The sequence below is a fragment of the Vicia villosa genome, linkage group LG3 (genome assembly GCF_029867415.1).
Source record: "Vicia villosa cultivar HV-30 ecotype Madison, WI linkage group LG3, Vvil1.0, whole genome shotgun sequence".
Lineage (NCBI taxonomy): Eukaryota > Viridiplantae > Streptophyta > Magnoliopsida > Fabales > Fabaceae > Vicia > Vicia villosa.
This window is the reverse complement of record NC_081182.1, coordinates 21,590,221-21,607,170: the sequence shown is the minus strand read 5'-3', so window position 1 is coordinate 21,607,170 and position 16,950 is coordinate 21,590,221. Positions and strand designations below refer to the sequence as shown.

Below are 16,950 nucleotides of genomic sequence, written 5' to 3'. Positions count from 1 at the left end.
TCCACTTCTACATCCAGAACGGCTCAATGGCCTTGGCCCAACCATCTAAGGGCAGGGGAATGCCTTTTTCCTCTGCTCCTCTATCGAGGACACATCTTCGTCTGGCCCGAGGATAGTAGATCGTCGCTATCTCCTGCCAGACCTCCATTTAAGCCAGCGACAAGACACCTGCTCTGCCCGTCAGTCGGGGACAAGCGGCCCTCTGCTTGCTGGACACATCTACTGCCCAAAATAACATCTCTGCCAGATCAACGGCTAATTTTGGGCAGCCTCCCAGGATTTATAAATATTGTCCTAGAATTATGGCAGTCATGCGTTTGGCCTAAATCCACGATCCAGCCCATAACGTGGACCAATGGCCAAGCGCTATGTGTAATATAAGAAGTTGCCCAATAATGTGGCAATATGTCTTCCAACTGGGTTCGATCTGTATAAGGTGACACATTCACTCACCTTATGTGGCTGGTGAGGTGTCTAATCACTAGATAACTTTAAGAATGAGTCATAAAGGGAAACTCGATTCCCATTAACCGAGGAAGAGTAAGGTCTTCCCACGTTCCTACGTTGTTGACAAAAAAGATAGAGAAATCAACCTTTTGACCGTTTAACCTATATCCAAGAAGCCATCTATATATACATCATTTTTTGAATATGAAAGGGATGGATCTCCAATCTCTAGGTAAACTCGGAGACATAATTTCTCAAAACCTTACACGAGTTAGTTCTAAAACACTATCAAACAGCCTAAACATCACACATAACTTGACACAACAAAGAGTTGTCTTTTATTATACTTTTTAACAAGTACATCAATAAATACGTATTTTTATTGAAATTATATTATAAAGACCATATCTGATTATATTTTTTTATGCTTATAACTGTATTATTTCCAATATAAAATAATTATTTTTATAACGTATTTTAAATATTACATAAAGTATCAATTTTAATTTTTTTAATTTTTTTTAAAAAGGTTGAAGAATACTCTATATCCATGCATATGGATAATATTTTGATTTAGGGAAATGCTAACGAGCACCTCATGGGCACTTGTTAAGAGTTTAAAAAGGTAAGTAATACTTGTATTTAATTTTTTAGAAATAGAAATATTTGTTTTTTTAAAGAAGGCAAAATACCCTTTTTGGTCCCTTAACTATACCCCAAGGTCCATTCTTGTCCCTTTTCTCTAAAAAGTGTCAAAGTGGTCCTTTAATTGTTCAAAAAGGACCACGTTTGTCTTTTCTGTTAGCTCCGTTAGTCAAAGTCAATGGAATGGTGTATGTGGCATACATGTGGCAGACACGTGTTTATTTAAGTTGCCATGTGGGTTATTTTAATTGCCATGTGGATTATTTTGTCCGAGGAATAAAATAGAAAAGAGAATTGAAATAGAAACTTCATTGTCATTCCATATTATTGAAATAGAAACCTTACAATCTATAAACACCTCACAATATATAAGTACAGTCTTCTAATCGTCATGAATTGAAATAGAAACCTCACAATCTTCATCCAACCTTCATAAACACCTACATAAACCTTCAATAGCCACTGAGCAAACTACAAACCTGGAAATCCAAACAAATCCTTCAAACCAACTTATATCTGTAAAAACACTTTCCAGCTCAAAACCCACCATATCAATTCTCTGACATTCACCACAACAACATACACATAACTAATTCTCAGCACTGCATATCAAGAAATACAACTCGCATTTTCGTCAATCGCTCAACACCATCATTCATCAGCAGCATCAGCAAATCGATCCTCCACGCACCCGCAACGAACGACACTTTCATCAGCATCCTTCACACTTTCATACATCACCACCTTTAAATCGCAGAACTCACCCCATCAGTCTTCGCAACAGATTTCACGCAACAACAACAAGTATGAGCAGCTTCATCCTTTCATAACATCAGCCAACAACATCACAACAGCATCACACGCACAATTCCAAACGCAATTTCGAGTCAGAAGAAGAGGGGGGGTCAATTTCGTACGAACCTGATATTTCTTTATTTCGCCGGATTTGCTTCACCTGTGTAAGCTTTCTTTGCCTTCTTCCTTATTTTCTTTATATAGCGAAACGAGTTCCTAAGCTAATTGCTTGAGATTATCCTTCATTGTTGTTTAATTTAATTGTTCTAAAGCTAGGTTTTCGATCCATAGAGAAAAGATGTGTTTTTGGATTATTGGTTTTGATGTTGTTTGTGTCTTCCTTTTTTCTGGTAAATTTAAATGGTGATTTGTTGTTGTTTGTCGCAAAAATAGAAGAAGATAGTTTAGCGGATGGAATCGCAGAGAGAGTGAGAGAGCGATTGAATTGAGAGATGAACAGGGGAAATGCAAAGAGTTTATCAAGAAGGAGAGTGAGGGAGCCGTTTGAAAATAAGAGAGAGAGCTCAGAAAAAGGGGAAACAAACTGACAAGGAATTGAAAAATGGTAACCCTAGAATTTGGGGGAAACAAACTTGAAGAAATCTGAAGGAAACAATGGAGAAGACAAGGTTGAAGAAGGAGTATATAACATTCCATATCACCTGCCATGTAGACAAACCTAACGTACGTTTGTGCCATTAGGACAGAAAGGACAAACGTGGTCCTTTTTGAACAAATAAAGGACCACTTTGACACTTTTTAGAGATAAGGGACCAGAATGGACCTTGGGGTATTGTTACGGGACCAAAAAGAGTATTTTGCCTTTAAAGAAATAACAAAGTTTGTTTGATTGAAATTACTTGTATTCAATGCATAGAAAATTAAAATAAATAATTTATTTAAAGAATTTTTCTTAAATATTTAAAGAATGTCCCTGTGACAATAGTTAGCATTACCCTTTAATTTATTATTAGATAAAAAACAAAGGATAGACAAATATAATTAAATATATATAGGTGACTCATTATATAGTAATTATTATGACAAGTGACAACTCAACTTGTATTGATTGAGAAAAAACAAATAAAATGAATCTTATTATCATAAAACCTAATTAATATCCATCAGATTTAAATTAAAAATTTATTTTAAAATAAAGTTACATATAAAAATAAGAGAATTTTTCAACATACCCAATGTTCTTCTTATGCACCACCAAATTGACTAATTTGTCCTCGTGCTTTCATAAATGCATCTACGGAAGCACCTTTTTTTAAAAAATTTGGTTCCTTCCGTAGATGCATCTACGGAACCCCTTAAAACATAGTGAAATGTGGCATTTTTTAAATTAATTGGGAAAATTAGAATGTTCAGTAGATACATCTACGGAAGAGCTATGTTTTAACGATTACGTAGATGTAATCAAACATGATTAATTTGGGATTTTCCCAATTAATTGGGAAAATCTCCAATTAAATTATAAATTAATTGAAAAAAATCTCAAATTTTCAATTAATTGGGAAAAATCTTCGGTAGTTACATCTACGGAAAGATTTCTCAATTAATTGAGAAAAATCTTTCGTAGTTACATCTACGGAAATGTTTGATGGGTTTTGCTAATAGAGTGTTCTGTAGATGCATTGTACCGTTTCACTATGTTTTTCTATGCTTTTTGTGATACTTAACTCTTGTTAATAAAACACGATAACTCTTTAGGGAGGATGATGAACATAATACCAAGAACCTCAAATGGTATGCTTTTGAATAAAACCATGTTGATGATGTACAGACATTGTTTCAAATCCCCAAACACCAGAGATATAAGGGAGAGAGACCCTCGTTAACCCATTTGAGCCTTGAAGTAGGAGTTTCTTTTCTATACGAAAAAACCCTCACGTTTAACCCAGAGGCAGGGTAGTGTTCAGCTAACCTGGTCGAGCGTTCGTAACTCATTAGGAGTACGCATCTAAGGACATAACAATGGTTGTCTTTCAAAAGGTTGGGGAAAGTCAAATCCACAACGGTTATCCCTCATCTCAGGAGGTAGAGACATCAAGATTATCCCTCACATCAGGAGGTCAAAAGATGATAATACCACAATGGTAATTCTTCATAAATCAAGGACTTAGGCAGTCACAATCACTTCAAATAAATCAGAGACAATGCGAGATCACACGATTTGTTAAAAAAAAGGAATGAAAAAAAGATTAAAAAAAGAAAAGAAAAGGAAAGAAAAGAAAGAAAAGAAAAAAAAGAAAATGATAATGAAATTGTTGAGCAGGGACAAAGTCGTGTGATGTTAAATCAGAGGATCAAGAAAGTGAGTGGCTGCCGCGCCTAGAAAATCTCATCGATTCCTCAATCATCTCAAACTCCTCTTGAAAGATGAATGCTCGTGTCAAGTTAACTGAACTTAGGACTGGAGAACATCACGAAGGGGGTGGGCACCAATAAATATTTTGAGCCTAAAAAATCCTTTTTTCTCAAACCGTGAACCTGGCCACGTTACAACCCTGAAAAGTTCTAACTGAAGCATGGGTTAATTCGAAGGCATACTGTAATAAGAATACGATAAACTGACTCCTAGGAGATTTACTAAACGCTTGAGTTGGTATCACACCATCTTTCTTTCACAAGAAAATCGATGTCACGACATCCTTTCATAAAGTTTCTTTTAACTTCAAGACAAACATACTCTTTGCATTAGAATTATATTTCTCATAATAAACATTCTTTGCATATGAACAAGTGCTTGACATCAAGAAAATTTACATCATGAACTTCAGATGAAAAAGTTTTATCCTCCCGAAGGACTAGTTGTCTTCAGAACTCCGTTGAGTTAAGGGAAGCAATATCTCAAAGTTTGATCATCCTAAGGGGCACATAAGCCTTTGAATACTTTGTCGAACAAATTTTCAGTCAATCTGAGGCAATCAGGTCAAGATTCGAAGAATCTCTCAAAGTGCTAAGCAATCAGGAGCATTCACCCAAGCGTAGTTGAAGCTATCTTCAATACAGGTCAGGCAGGGGCATTGTTCTAAAGTCATGATATTGGGACAAGTTGGCTATGATAGCACGGATATCAGAAAGTCCTTATGAGGCAGATTTTTTCAAAGTCCCTACAGGTTGGGGCAAAGCACTATGCAGTGGCATTTTCTCCTCATCAGGATGTGATCAGTTTAAGTTCAGGTGTGAGCTAAACAACTTGTGAAATCGAAGACCGTCGAGAAGTCAGGGTCGTTATCCTCAGCAGCCAGAAGCTGAAAGTCCAATCTTTAGTGGCATCTCTTTGCATTTCCTTGCGATTTTCAAATCCCTTCCAGAGGTTGCAATGCTGGTTATTGGTATCCCTCAACCAGAGTCCTATCATGTGGACATTGAATTCCTTTTGATTCATTTCCGACCCTCGAGTCGTGAGTTTCCAACCTTCGTGTTGTGAATCCTTTGCTTTCCGATCCTCGAGTCGTGAGTTTCCGACCCTCGAGTCGTGAGTTTGTTTCTTCATTTCCGATCCTCGAGTCGTGAGTCTACAACATATCATTTGCTTTCCGACCCTCGATTCGTGAGTTTACAACCATTCATTGTCTTTCCGACCCTCATGTCGTGGATTTCCAATCCTCAAGTTGTAGATAGTTGTCATATACACTCCAATGTGCCTGAAAGCCCATTACCTATTGGCATCTTTATAATCAATACGAATCTGCCGAACCCTTTGAAAACCAATGCCTGTTTCGTCCCTTTGAAGTCAATACTTGCTTGACCCATTAAGCCCATTTCCCGGTGATATTCTCGGAGAACCAATGCCTGTTTGGTACTCCAGCCAATGCATGTTTGGCGTTCTAATCACTACTTGCCTGTCAACTCATTGAATCCTTTGCCTATTTGGAAAGTTTCAAAGCCCAGATGTCTAACAATCTGTTTGCTCTTGCATTTTCCTATTGTGGGTGAGCATTACCATCCTCTGCCATGTGAGGAAATCCCGTGGAGATGTCATGTCTCCTGGGGCATCTACGAAAGGAATCAAATTTTTTCAAAGAATAGAATGCTTCTGGATGTGCATCTACGAAAGCAGGGGGCAAAAATAGAAATTTACGTAGTGTATAAGAGACCTATCAGATCTATTGAGAAACTTTCAAAAAATAATACAACATTGAATTATTGAATGATATATATAAAAATAATACAACATTGAATTATTGAATGATATATATAAAAGTTACATTGATACAAAGATATAAAAATAAATAATAAAATTAGTTGTATACAAAAAGGTAATAAAAAATAATAGAGTGAATCCAAAATAAAGTAGAGAAAAACAGAGGGGAACACCCTGTTTGTAGAGGGAAGAGGTTGGTTCCATCACCAAGAAGCACCAGATCTTCCTTCTCCATGGCAACACCGGTGGTAGCATCCAAATCATCACCATCTTCATCCAAAAGATGGATCAACAATATTTCCTCAATTGCAGCTCGCATCTACTTTCTCCTCATCATCTTCCAAATTCCCCTTTTCAGGTACTCCCAATTTTCATACCTATTCAGCACGATTCTTAGTGTATTTAGTAGTTGAAATTATACTAGGGTTATATCAAAATTGAACACATTTGAATTGAATTGAATTGAATTGAAAATTGATCACTTTTGATGTTATTTTTCTAGGGTTACTTGTAGATCTGGTGTGTGTACAACCCCTTTACATGTTACATCATCACAGTTAGTTGCAAGTGAGATATTTCCAGTTCCAATTGTGAAGGGTCTTTTGTACCCAGGTGCTGCTTTAAATGGACTTATTCACAACATGACTGTTCCCCGTTGGGATGATTTGTTTAGCTTGTATAACTTGACATCTATCAAGGATGCTTCTGCTGTCACTGATCTCCAACGCTTGGAGGTTAGAATCATTTGAATCGCTAAAAGCTTTTTGATTATTGAACTATCTTATATTGAAATTGAAACCTCCTTCTTTTCCTGAGTAACTGAACCCCAAAACTTAGTAGGGTAAGCCTTTGTTGTTGTTGTTGTTGCTGCTGCCAAAGTTAACCCTTCTAGATAGATTCATAAGTTGTTTTTAGCTCATTTTCATTAGCTCTTTATAGGGATGTGAATATGCCAGGCCGGCCTACAGATAACCTATAGTCTGGCCTGACACGATCTTTTTAATAAAAACGACATACTTAGGATTTTTAAAAAACCTATTAGATTAAATAGGTCAGACTTATGGTATTAAAAAAATATATGCATATCTATTAGAAAATAGGCCAAATAATATATAAAAGAAGGTAGTCTATTTAAAAATAGGTAAAATGGACTATTTGAAAGTCTTAATGTAAAACAATAGGCTCTAAGGTCAAACCAAACTTTTAAAAAGGGCAGGCTAGATAAAAAATAAGCCTATAATAAGTCAGGTTCAAGCCTTAAAAATTTATCATAGGTCAGATTCAGGCCTTCTAAAGTCAAGAGTGGCCTAGCTTCAAGCCTTCTAAAGTCAAGAGTGGCCTGGCCTCCATAATAGCTCCATAAATAGCTTACAAAAACAACATACAGCTCATATAAAAACATTTTGACTTTATTTTAATATTTTGATATAAAAATAACTTATACACAATCACTTATATGATGAGAACTTATAAGTGTTCAATTAAACTGTTTTGTAGACACAACCTTAGGTTTGTTTGTTTGTTTGTTGGAATATTTCCCTTAGGAATGACAGATAACTATGCTAAGTTGAACAACTACATAGCAATTGATTATTGGATTTCAAGTGTTACTTGTTGAGGCAAATCTTTTAAACCAATATATAAACCTCAAATTTATGAGAATATTCAATCGATAAATTAAAGAGGATTGAATTCCCAAAAACTTTGCTAATTGCATTTTGATACACCTTCATTTGTCTTATAAGTTATAACTGGTCCCTGTGGATATTTCAGCTATTTTCATTGTAGCACATAATTCTCTTTTCCGTTAGGTTTCTGTTGGTATTTTTAAGTCTAATTTGAGTATATAAAATGAACTGTTTATCAGGTCCTTGCGGGAAGCTACTTCTCCGTGGCAGGAGCACTTGTTGGTATTCTGAAACCAGGTAGAATGAGCATATTTGGGTCACTTCTTGTAATATGGGGACTCGTCAAAGAAGGGATTTTAGGAAAGCCAGTAAACAATGATCCTTCATCAGCTGTCTATGTCTACCCAACAATGGTGCTTGCCATGATATGTGCCTTCTCGTCTGTAAAGTATGATATTAAGAAGGTTTCTGCTAGGTCAGCAGCGTCTGTTCGGTCCACTGCTAAACCTCTTAAGAGCTCAACAAAGTCTAAGCTGAAATGAGTGGTTCTCATGTTGACACGTTCAACTCGTGTACTTGTTTCTCACCAATTCATTTTGAAACACCTAGACTTAGTTCAGTTTTTTTCTTTTTACCAGAATTGTTAAATTTTCATTTTACTCACATTTCTGTTAATTGGTTGAGCTTGTTGATCAGTAAGTAGAAGGTAGAGAAAAGACTGCATAGAAATTTTTACACACGGGTTTCAAGTACTGCTCTGCAAACTGCTCTTGAAGTTTTAAATTGCAGTTTTTTTTTTTTTGAATACACATTTTCTTAAATCTCAAGCAACAATATATATTCATTACACCCTTTGTCATACTTCAAAATACAAATTCTAGACAAGTTTTGATTCCAGTATTCTTGGTAAAAAAATAACCACAAACCGTAGAACTGTAGAAGTATGGTTACATAGCATTTCACACAGAAATTCTGTTTCATTAGATAAAAAATGTTATACACAATGTTAGAAACAACGTGTAAGATAAAATGATCTGAATTAATTGATTAACAAAAGAATGAGTAAAAATAGAAAACACGTAATTGAGGGCCTATGAACAATAGAGCATAGAAGACACATAATTGAGGGCTGTAGTCCACAAAATAGAAACTTCACTTATTACTAGTTAATAGTACACGACGGTCTAATCTAAATTATCTCACGACCGTCTCATCTAAATTATCTCAGTTTAGGTTCAGTGTCATTTTCTTAATACTATTTACGAATTTCAATTTAGATTTTTCTGAATTTGAAATCATCTTACTTTCGTTCAAACGTTCTTCCAATTCTTATTTTCACTCAAACACTCTTCTAAGTCTTTGTAAGAACCACTTATTTGAGATATCTCTCTTAAATATGAAAGACTAACACAAGAACTACACAAAATATTTCTGTAGTAAGTTGTTTGTATTGAAATTATGAGAATAATTTAGTGTTGAAAGATCACTATAATTGCTGGGGTGATAGGCAATTCGTCCCATGAGTTTGATGAGGTTAGGGATTTGATTCCCCTTTGCATGTGGTAAGCAATTCGTCCCTTCAGTTTGAGGTTTTGCATTTTATTGATACTTTAAGAAAATTTCAAGCCACAACACAAAGAACTGCTATGTAGTTAGTATAAATGCTTGAAAATTTCTCTCAATAAACATAAACTTGAACTTTCATTGTATCATAACTTCATTTTCTTGCCAATTCTTTTTCTCCAGATAACAGTCAATCATGAACCACCACGACATGATGGTGAATGATATCAATGCCATGCTTGACAAGGCAGAACCACCTTTTAGTGCCGCCGACTATTGCATCTACAAGGTCCCCAATAGAGTTCGCAGACTCAACGACGACGCATACACTCCCAAAGTCATTTCCATCGGCCCTTTCCACCACCGTCACCACCACCACCCCCACCTCCAAAACATGGAACGACACAAACTCATTTACTTCAAAGCATTTCTCAAACGTGCTGAAACAACTACACAACCCTTGATTGAGTGCATAGAATCTATCATACCTAAGTTTCGTCGTTGTTATTCCGAAACCCTAGACTTCACCGATCAGGAACTCGTTAAATTAATCCTAATCGATTCTGGTTTCATAATTGAACTTTTCTATGGATACTATTATGAACAAGATGATTTTTATCTCTTAAAACCTTGGTTACGTTGTAATATAAGATTAGATTTATTATTATTTGAAAATCAATTGCCCTTCTTTGTTGTTGAAAAAATCTTCAACATTTCTTTTCATGCTAAGCGTTATATCCGTTCTTTTCGTCAGCTTACTTTTTATTATTTTAAAGAATACAATAAATCAAATTTGGTTTATGATGATCGTAATATTAGCATAAGTCATTTCACTGACCTAATTCGAATTTTCCACTTGCAACCATTTGGAAAACGACCGCCTAGAAGTGAACAACTGGTGAAACATCTTCATAGTGTAACTGATTTGTTTGAAGCAGGTGTTAGGTTCAAAGTGAACACTCAAAGTGAGTCTTTCCTCGACTTGAGGTTTTCGAGTGGAGTTCTTGAAATTCCTCAATTAATAGTCGATGATTGGACTGAGATTTTGTTTCGGAATATGGTTGCTTTGGAGCAATGTGATTACCCTGATGAGTCCTACATTACTGATTATGTTGCTCTTTTGGATTTTCTTATTAATACCGGAAGGGATGTGGATATACTTGTTCAGAATGAAATATTGGTTGATTGGCTTGGGGATAGTGGTTCTGTGGCTAACATGTTTAATAATCTTTGCAAAAATGTTACATTTTCTAGTTCCAGTTCTGATTACTTTGTTCTTTCTGAAGATTTGGATGGTTTTTATAGTGATCCTTTGCATAAATTGAAGGCTACTCTCAGACGCGATTATTGTAGCAATCCTTGGCAAACTGCTGCTACCGTTGCTGGTTCTGTGGCTAACATCAGTTTGTTCTGTCATGCAAGTTGTACAACAGTAGAATGACTCCTAATAAGTTTAATCATTGTTGGATTCATAAATATTGTAATTCTTCTTACTTCCAATTTATGTTGTTTCGCTTGTTTGGTTATTGTGTGTGTTGTATTAGACCATCATTGTAATTTCATATTAAAAAAATTTCTGCTATTTGATCTCATGTTATGAAATTATTGAACACATTTTTCAACATAAAAGTTACACAACTATTCAAATCAAGGCAATAAAGCATATGCACAGAGTTGAGTAGCAAAAACAACAATAGACTTGTTTTTCTGTTATGCAAGTTAGTTGTCACTTCTGGTGATGCATTAAAAGAAACAATAACAAAGTCTAAAACAAACATTCCTAAACTAAACTAAAAGACACACATGAAACACTTCAAATTTCAAAATTCAAGCTTAAAAGATCTAAATAACTCTTGTTTTTTACAAAAGCGGTAAACAAGTCTATTTTCACTTTTGAAGTCAATATTCTTTAAGATTTTATGAGTTCTAAAAACTATAAAAACTAACATTTACTAGCTTCAAGTTTCAGTACTTCAGTGTTGACAAATGATAGTTTGTTTCTTAGTGTCAAAAATACAGTACTCCAAATTTAGAGATCTGTTGCTACTTTTTTTTTTGGAATAAAAGACTTTATTAACCAAAAAAACAGAATGATACAAAGCGATCCGCAGATCCAGCTAGCTAGCAAAACAAAAGGACAACAGAAAGTAGCCTAATCTAGCATAAGACTAACAAGATTTGGCTTGAGGGATCTATAAAACCACCCCCGATACACAATCTTGTTTTTAATCTCTTGAATGATAAGATTACGATCCGCTTTACCTCCAAAAGATATGATATTTCTATAGGCCCATATGCCATAAACCGTTTATGCAAAAGCTAACCGTAACAGAATAGCTCTCCAACCTTTCTTAGTGCCGTGAATAATACACCAACTGAGTTCATGCTGCCCGTTAGTTGGAATATGAACTATAATAATCCAGATCAGAATAGTAGCCCAAACAAAATTCAGCTCAACACACTCATATAGCACATGAGATATAGTTTCTTCCTGTCTGCAGAAAATGCACTCAGCATTAGCAATCATTTCAAACTTAAGCAATCTGTTTTTTATGGCATGCTAGCCATAAGATGAACAGAGCCCGCGGCCTAACAGGGTTCCTCAAGAACAGATTATGCCATTTGACTCTGGGGGATTGACTTAAAGAGTAATAGACCTCATGCATCTTTAATCTCCCTTTGGCATTCATATCCTCCCGTAAGCTGTTATGAGATTCTATGTAGTCCCTCTGCTCCAGGATTTTCCTAAGGATCCAAGTACTATCAGTTTTGACCTTGGCATCCTTAATGTGTCTATCCTTCAAGTAGTAAGAATTAACCCACTTGATCCAAAAACTATCATGCTTATAATTACACAGGTTCCAGAGGAGTTTAATCAAGGCACACTTATTCCAAACCTCTAAATCCACGAGAACGAGACTACCTTGATTAGCAGGCTTACACACATTAACCCAAGCCACAGGACTTCTTCTGCTCCTAGCATCCGAAAATAAATGAATGAAAATGAATAAGAAAATAAATGAATGAAAATTAATTTGAAGTTGGGCTATGGGTGCAAAACTATTTTTTCAGAGGGTGCAAAATCAAATAAAATAGAGATATTGGTGGAAATTTTAAAATCCAGGGGTTCATTATACTCTCCCTCCGCCACTGGATGCAGATGAGCATTTCAGAACTGGATACTCGCTGAAGGACTACGCCGACAACATTTGATACCCAACATCTTCATGATTACTCCCTTCTTCCTAGGTTGAGCAATTAATATGAACCCATGGCATTCATATTTCCTATACTTCTTCTCCTCAATCTTCATCCCATCCAGAATATCATCTTGTCCAGATAATTTCATTTGTGGATGTTCATGTCAACATCCAAATCTATTTAATTCATTTAAAAGTCAAAACAACAATATTTGATTTCTATTTTTAATATCTTTTTAATTGATTTAATTTAATTTAATCAACATTAATGTGTCATTCTATATATTTAATATTTGGTTAATCCATTCTATTCTTAAGTCACAGATTTGTGCAGTAACCCATCAGTAGAGGGCATGAGAAACTAATCTAAGGTCACATGTTCGAGTCTATAACCTTTTTTAATAGAGATAAAATAGGTATTAACTATAATTTAGTGTTGATATATAACTTAACTATATACAATTATATTTATTTAAATATATCCAAATTATGAGAATAATTTAGTGTTGAAAGATCACTATAATTGCTGGGGTGATAAGCAATTCGTCCCTTGAGTTTGAGGTTAGGGATTTGATTCCCCTTTGTATGTGGTAAGCAAGCAATTCATCCCTTCAGTTTGAGGTTAGGGATTTGATTGATACTTAACAACATTTCAAGCTACACCACAAAGAATTGCTATGTAGTTAGTATAAATGCTTGAAAATTTCCCTCAATAAACATAAACTTGAACTTTCATTGGGTCAAAACTTGCCAAGTCTTTTTCACCCAATAGCAGTCAATCATGAACCACCGCGACATGATGGCGAATGATATCAATGCCATGCTCGACAATGCACAACCGCAGTTAACCGACGATTGTTGCATTTACAAGGTCCCCTTTGATATTCGCAGACTCAATGACGACGCATACACCCCCAAAGTCATTTCCATAGGCCCTTTTCACCACCGTCACCACCAACATCCCCGCCTCCAAAACATGGAACGACACAAACTTATTTACTTCAAAGCATTTCTCCATCGTGCTGAGGCAACTATACAACCTTTGATTCACTATGTAGATTCTATCATACCTAATTTTCGTCATTGTTATTCCGAAACCTTAGACTTTACCGATCAGGAACTCGTTGAATTAATCTTAATCGATTCTGCTTTCATAATTGAACTTTTTTGTCGATCCTATAACAATGTTGCTTGGTCTCAAGTTGATGCTCTTCTCTTAAAACCTTGCATAGCTAATAATATAAGACTAGATTTGTTATTACTTGAAAATCAATTACCCTTTTTTGTTGTTGAAAAAATCTTCAATATTTCTTTTAGTGCTAAGACTAATTTCCCTTCTTTTCTTGAGCTCACTTATTATTATTTTTCTTATTACAACAAATCAAATTTGGCTTCTAATAATAATGATATTAGCATAAGGCATTTCACTGATCTAATTAGAATTTTCTACTTGCAACATCCATTTGACAAACGACCGCGTAGAATTGATGAATCGATGAATCTTCTTCATAGTGTAACTGAATTGTTAGAAGCAGGTGTTAGGTTTAAAGTGAACACAAAAAGTAATTGTTTACTTGACTTGAGGTTTTCGGGTGGAGTTCTTGAAATTCCTCAATTAAGAGTCGAGGATATGACTGAGATTTTGTTACGGAATATGGTTGCTTTGGAGCAATGTCATTACCCTTATGAATCCTACATTACCGATTACATTGGAATTTTGGATTTTCTTATTAATACCGGAAGGGATGCGGATATACTTGTTAAGAAGGGGATATTGGTTAATTGGCTTGGGGATAGTGATTCTGTGGCTAACTTGTTTAATAGTATTGGTAAAAATGTTGCACTTACTAATTCCAATTTTGATTACTATGTTCTTTGTAAGGACTTGAACGATTTTTTTAGTGATCCTTTGCATAAATTGAAGGCTACTCTCAGGCGCGACTATTGTAGCAATCCTTGGCAAACTGCTGCTACCGTTGCTGGAATTTTACTACTCATTCTCTCTTTACTTCAATCAGTTTGTTCTGTCTTGCAAGTTGTATAGCATTAGAATGACTCCTAGTAAGTTCAATCATTCTTGGATTCTTAGTTATTGTAATTCTTATTACTTCCAATTTATGTTGTTTTGCTTGTTAGGTTATTTTGTGTGTTGTATTAGATCATGATTGTAATTTCATATTGATGGATTTTGCATGAAAATAATATTAAAGTGAGTGTTCACATCCATTACAATTATTCTGCCAAAACATTGTAATATCCAAGATTTTTAAAGAAACCATAAAGCAATCTTTCTTTTAAGAGCATCCAGATTATTCATTTTGAGTTTTTTTTAAATGACTCAATTTTTTATATTATATATTTTTAAATATTTAAACAACTCAATTATATTTTTCAAATATTGAGATAATTCATCAGAAATTTTAAAATTGATCCAACCAAACCCTCTGGTATGAAAAAAAACGTTCTTAAACTAGAGAATGTATCTACACCAATCCCATCACCTACAAGCCAAAGGATAAGACCATCATTGGTAGAAGAAGATCATTGAATGAGAAGGATTTAACTCCCAACAAAGAACAAATAGAGATTTTTTTTTGTTGCTTAGATTGTCTCCAGTTACTCCTGCTTTTTTCTTCTCAAATTGTCTCAAGTTCGTCTCATATTAAATTAGCCAGATGCAAATCAACCAAATTACTTGTAGTTTTTTCTTCAAACTCTGGTCTTTAAAAGTAAACCGCAATATTGAATAGTATGCACGTAAGGATCAATTGTTAAGGCCCAAGAAATTCTTAACCAAACAAGAACAACACTTCAAGTGTTAGAACATAAAACTTGAATTGGTGAATCATCAGAGGTTTTGGTGTTTGTGTAGAAGATGAAGTGAGAGAATAAGAGAATTAGAGTAAGAGAGAATTATTGAGGGTGAGAAATCAAACTTACATTACTTTTCATATTATACCTCAAAGGGTATTTATACAAACAAGTTACAATGATTGGGAGCTAAGACAAGTAACTAAACAACCTAGAAAAACAAAAATTCGGGATGGTAACTGGTTACCACATTTGGTATAACCGGTTACCACTGAAGTTGATTAAAAAATAAAACTAAATGTCGCGACTATAACCGGTTACCACTTCTAGCGTAACAGGTTACCACTGAATTGAAACAACTTATTTGCTTTCCAAAAGTGTTTATTTGACCCTGTAACCTATTAGCAACTTCCTGTAACCTGTTACGTCTCTTGAATTATTTATTTTCAACTAACACAACGCATTAATTCAAGTGCTCCAAATTCTTCATGCCCATGCTCATCTTCAACCTTTTGAACTCATAATTTGTGACTCCCTTTGTCAACAAATAAGCAACATGGTCTTCACTTCTACAATATCCCAATCTTAACTTGTCTTCACTCACAAGATCTCTCAAGTAGTGAAACCTCATCTCAAAATGCTTGCTCCTCTTCATGTGCAATTGAGTTCTTAGCAAGATTAATGGCTGAAACATTATCGACCAAGAGTGTGACGACTTCACCCCATTGATGCCCAGCTCCTGCAGTTAGGGGTGGAAATAGGTCAGGCCGATAACACGGGCCTACAGGCTAGCCTACACAGGCTCAGGCCAGACTATACATTTTTTTAAAATAGAAAGAGCCTATATTTTTTTTATAAATCTATTTTTTTTTAAAAAGACTAGGCCTCAGGTCTAAAAAAAAACCTTTTAAGCCTATCAGGCCGACATATTTAAATAAATATGAGTAATTTTTTATTATCATTATGTTATGTTTTGTACTTTGAATTAAAATACATAAATAAAACTTGATTATCTTGAAGAACTTGTGAAAATAAAATGAAAACACCTGATGAACATTGTTTTCATAAGTTCTCTCAAACAAATAGTCTCACATAACTTATGCTAATAGGTTAGTTAAAATAAGTCAATGCAAACAAATTTTTAGTCTTTTGGTCTCTCTTGGTCTTTTAGTTAGTTAGTCTATTTAAACATTATTTTAATTCCTTATTTACATATGTCTAAAACAAATAGGCTTTTATGTAGGCTAATAGGCTAACCAAGCCTTCGAAAAGGCCAAGCTCAAGCCTAAAAATAAGCCTACGACAGGCTACAAACCAGGCTTAAGCTTCAATTTTTTGACATGCCGCCAGGCTTAGGCTTGGCAAAGCCTAACTCGGCCCAACCTATTTTCACCCCTACATGCAGTAAATTCATTAGTCACACGGTTTGGCACACACATAATGACACGACAATATACTCGGCCTCATAAGACGAGAATGCAACTATCGACTCCTTCTTAGAACACCATGAGATTGGTGTTCCTCCGAACATAAAAATGTATCTGACTGTATACTTACTATCATCTTTATCTCCGCACCAGTTGGAATCAGGAAAATCAAGAAAATTTCATTTTTTACCCGTATCCGATGCGATAAAGAGAATTTCATAGCCAATAGACTCTTTGAGGTATCTTAGGATTCTTTTGATTGCTGCCAAGTGAGACAC

The 16,950-nt window shown here is 35.0% G+C and overlaps 3 protein-coding genes across 3 annotated transcripts; all 3 read left to right on the top strand.

The window, feature by feature from the left end:
* The first annotated feature begins 6,173 nt into the window (after positions 1-6,173).
* LOC131660609 (uncharacterized) lies at positions 6,174-8,408 on the top strand. Its single transcript, XM_058929885.1, has 3 exons — positions 6,174-6,401; positions 6,546-6,777; positions 7,911-8,408. Exons 1-3 carry the CDS (start codon positions 6,277-6,279, stop codon positions 8,211-8,213), a joined length of 660 nt encoding a protein of 219 aa, XP_058785868.1. The 5' UTR covers positions 6,174-6,276; the 3' UTR covers positions 8,214-8,408.
* A 142-nt stretch (positions 8,409-8,550) lies between these two features.
* On the top strand, positions 8,551-10,912 carry LOC131660608 (UPF0481 protein At3g47200-like). Its single transcript, XM_058929884.1, has 2 exons — positions 8,551-9,233; positions 9,418-10,912. The coding sequence occupies exon 2, from the start codon at positions 9,431-9,433 to the stop codon at positions 10,673-10,675; it is 1,245 nt and encodes a 414-aa protein (XP_058785867.1). The 5' UTR covers positions 8,551-9,233; positions 9,418-9,430; the 3' UTR covers positions 10,676-10,912.
* A 2,272-nt stretch (positions 10,913-13,184) lies between these two features.
* Positions 13,185-14,576, top strand: LOC131655107 (UPF0481 protein At3g47200-like). The gene has a single exon (XM_058925014.1). It carries the CDS (start codon positions 13,216-13,218, stop codon positions 14,476-14,478), a length of 1,263 nt encoding a protein of 420 aa, XP_058780997.1. The 5' UTR covers positions 13,185-13,215; the 3' UTR covers positions 14,479-14,576.
* Positions 14,577-16,950: the final 2,374 nt, after the last annotated feature.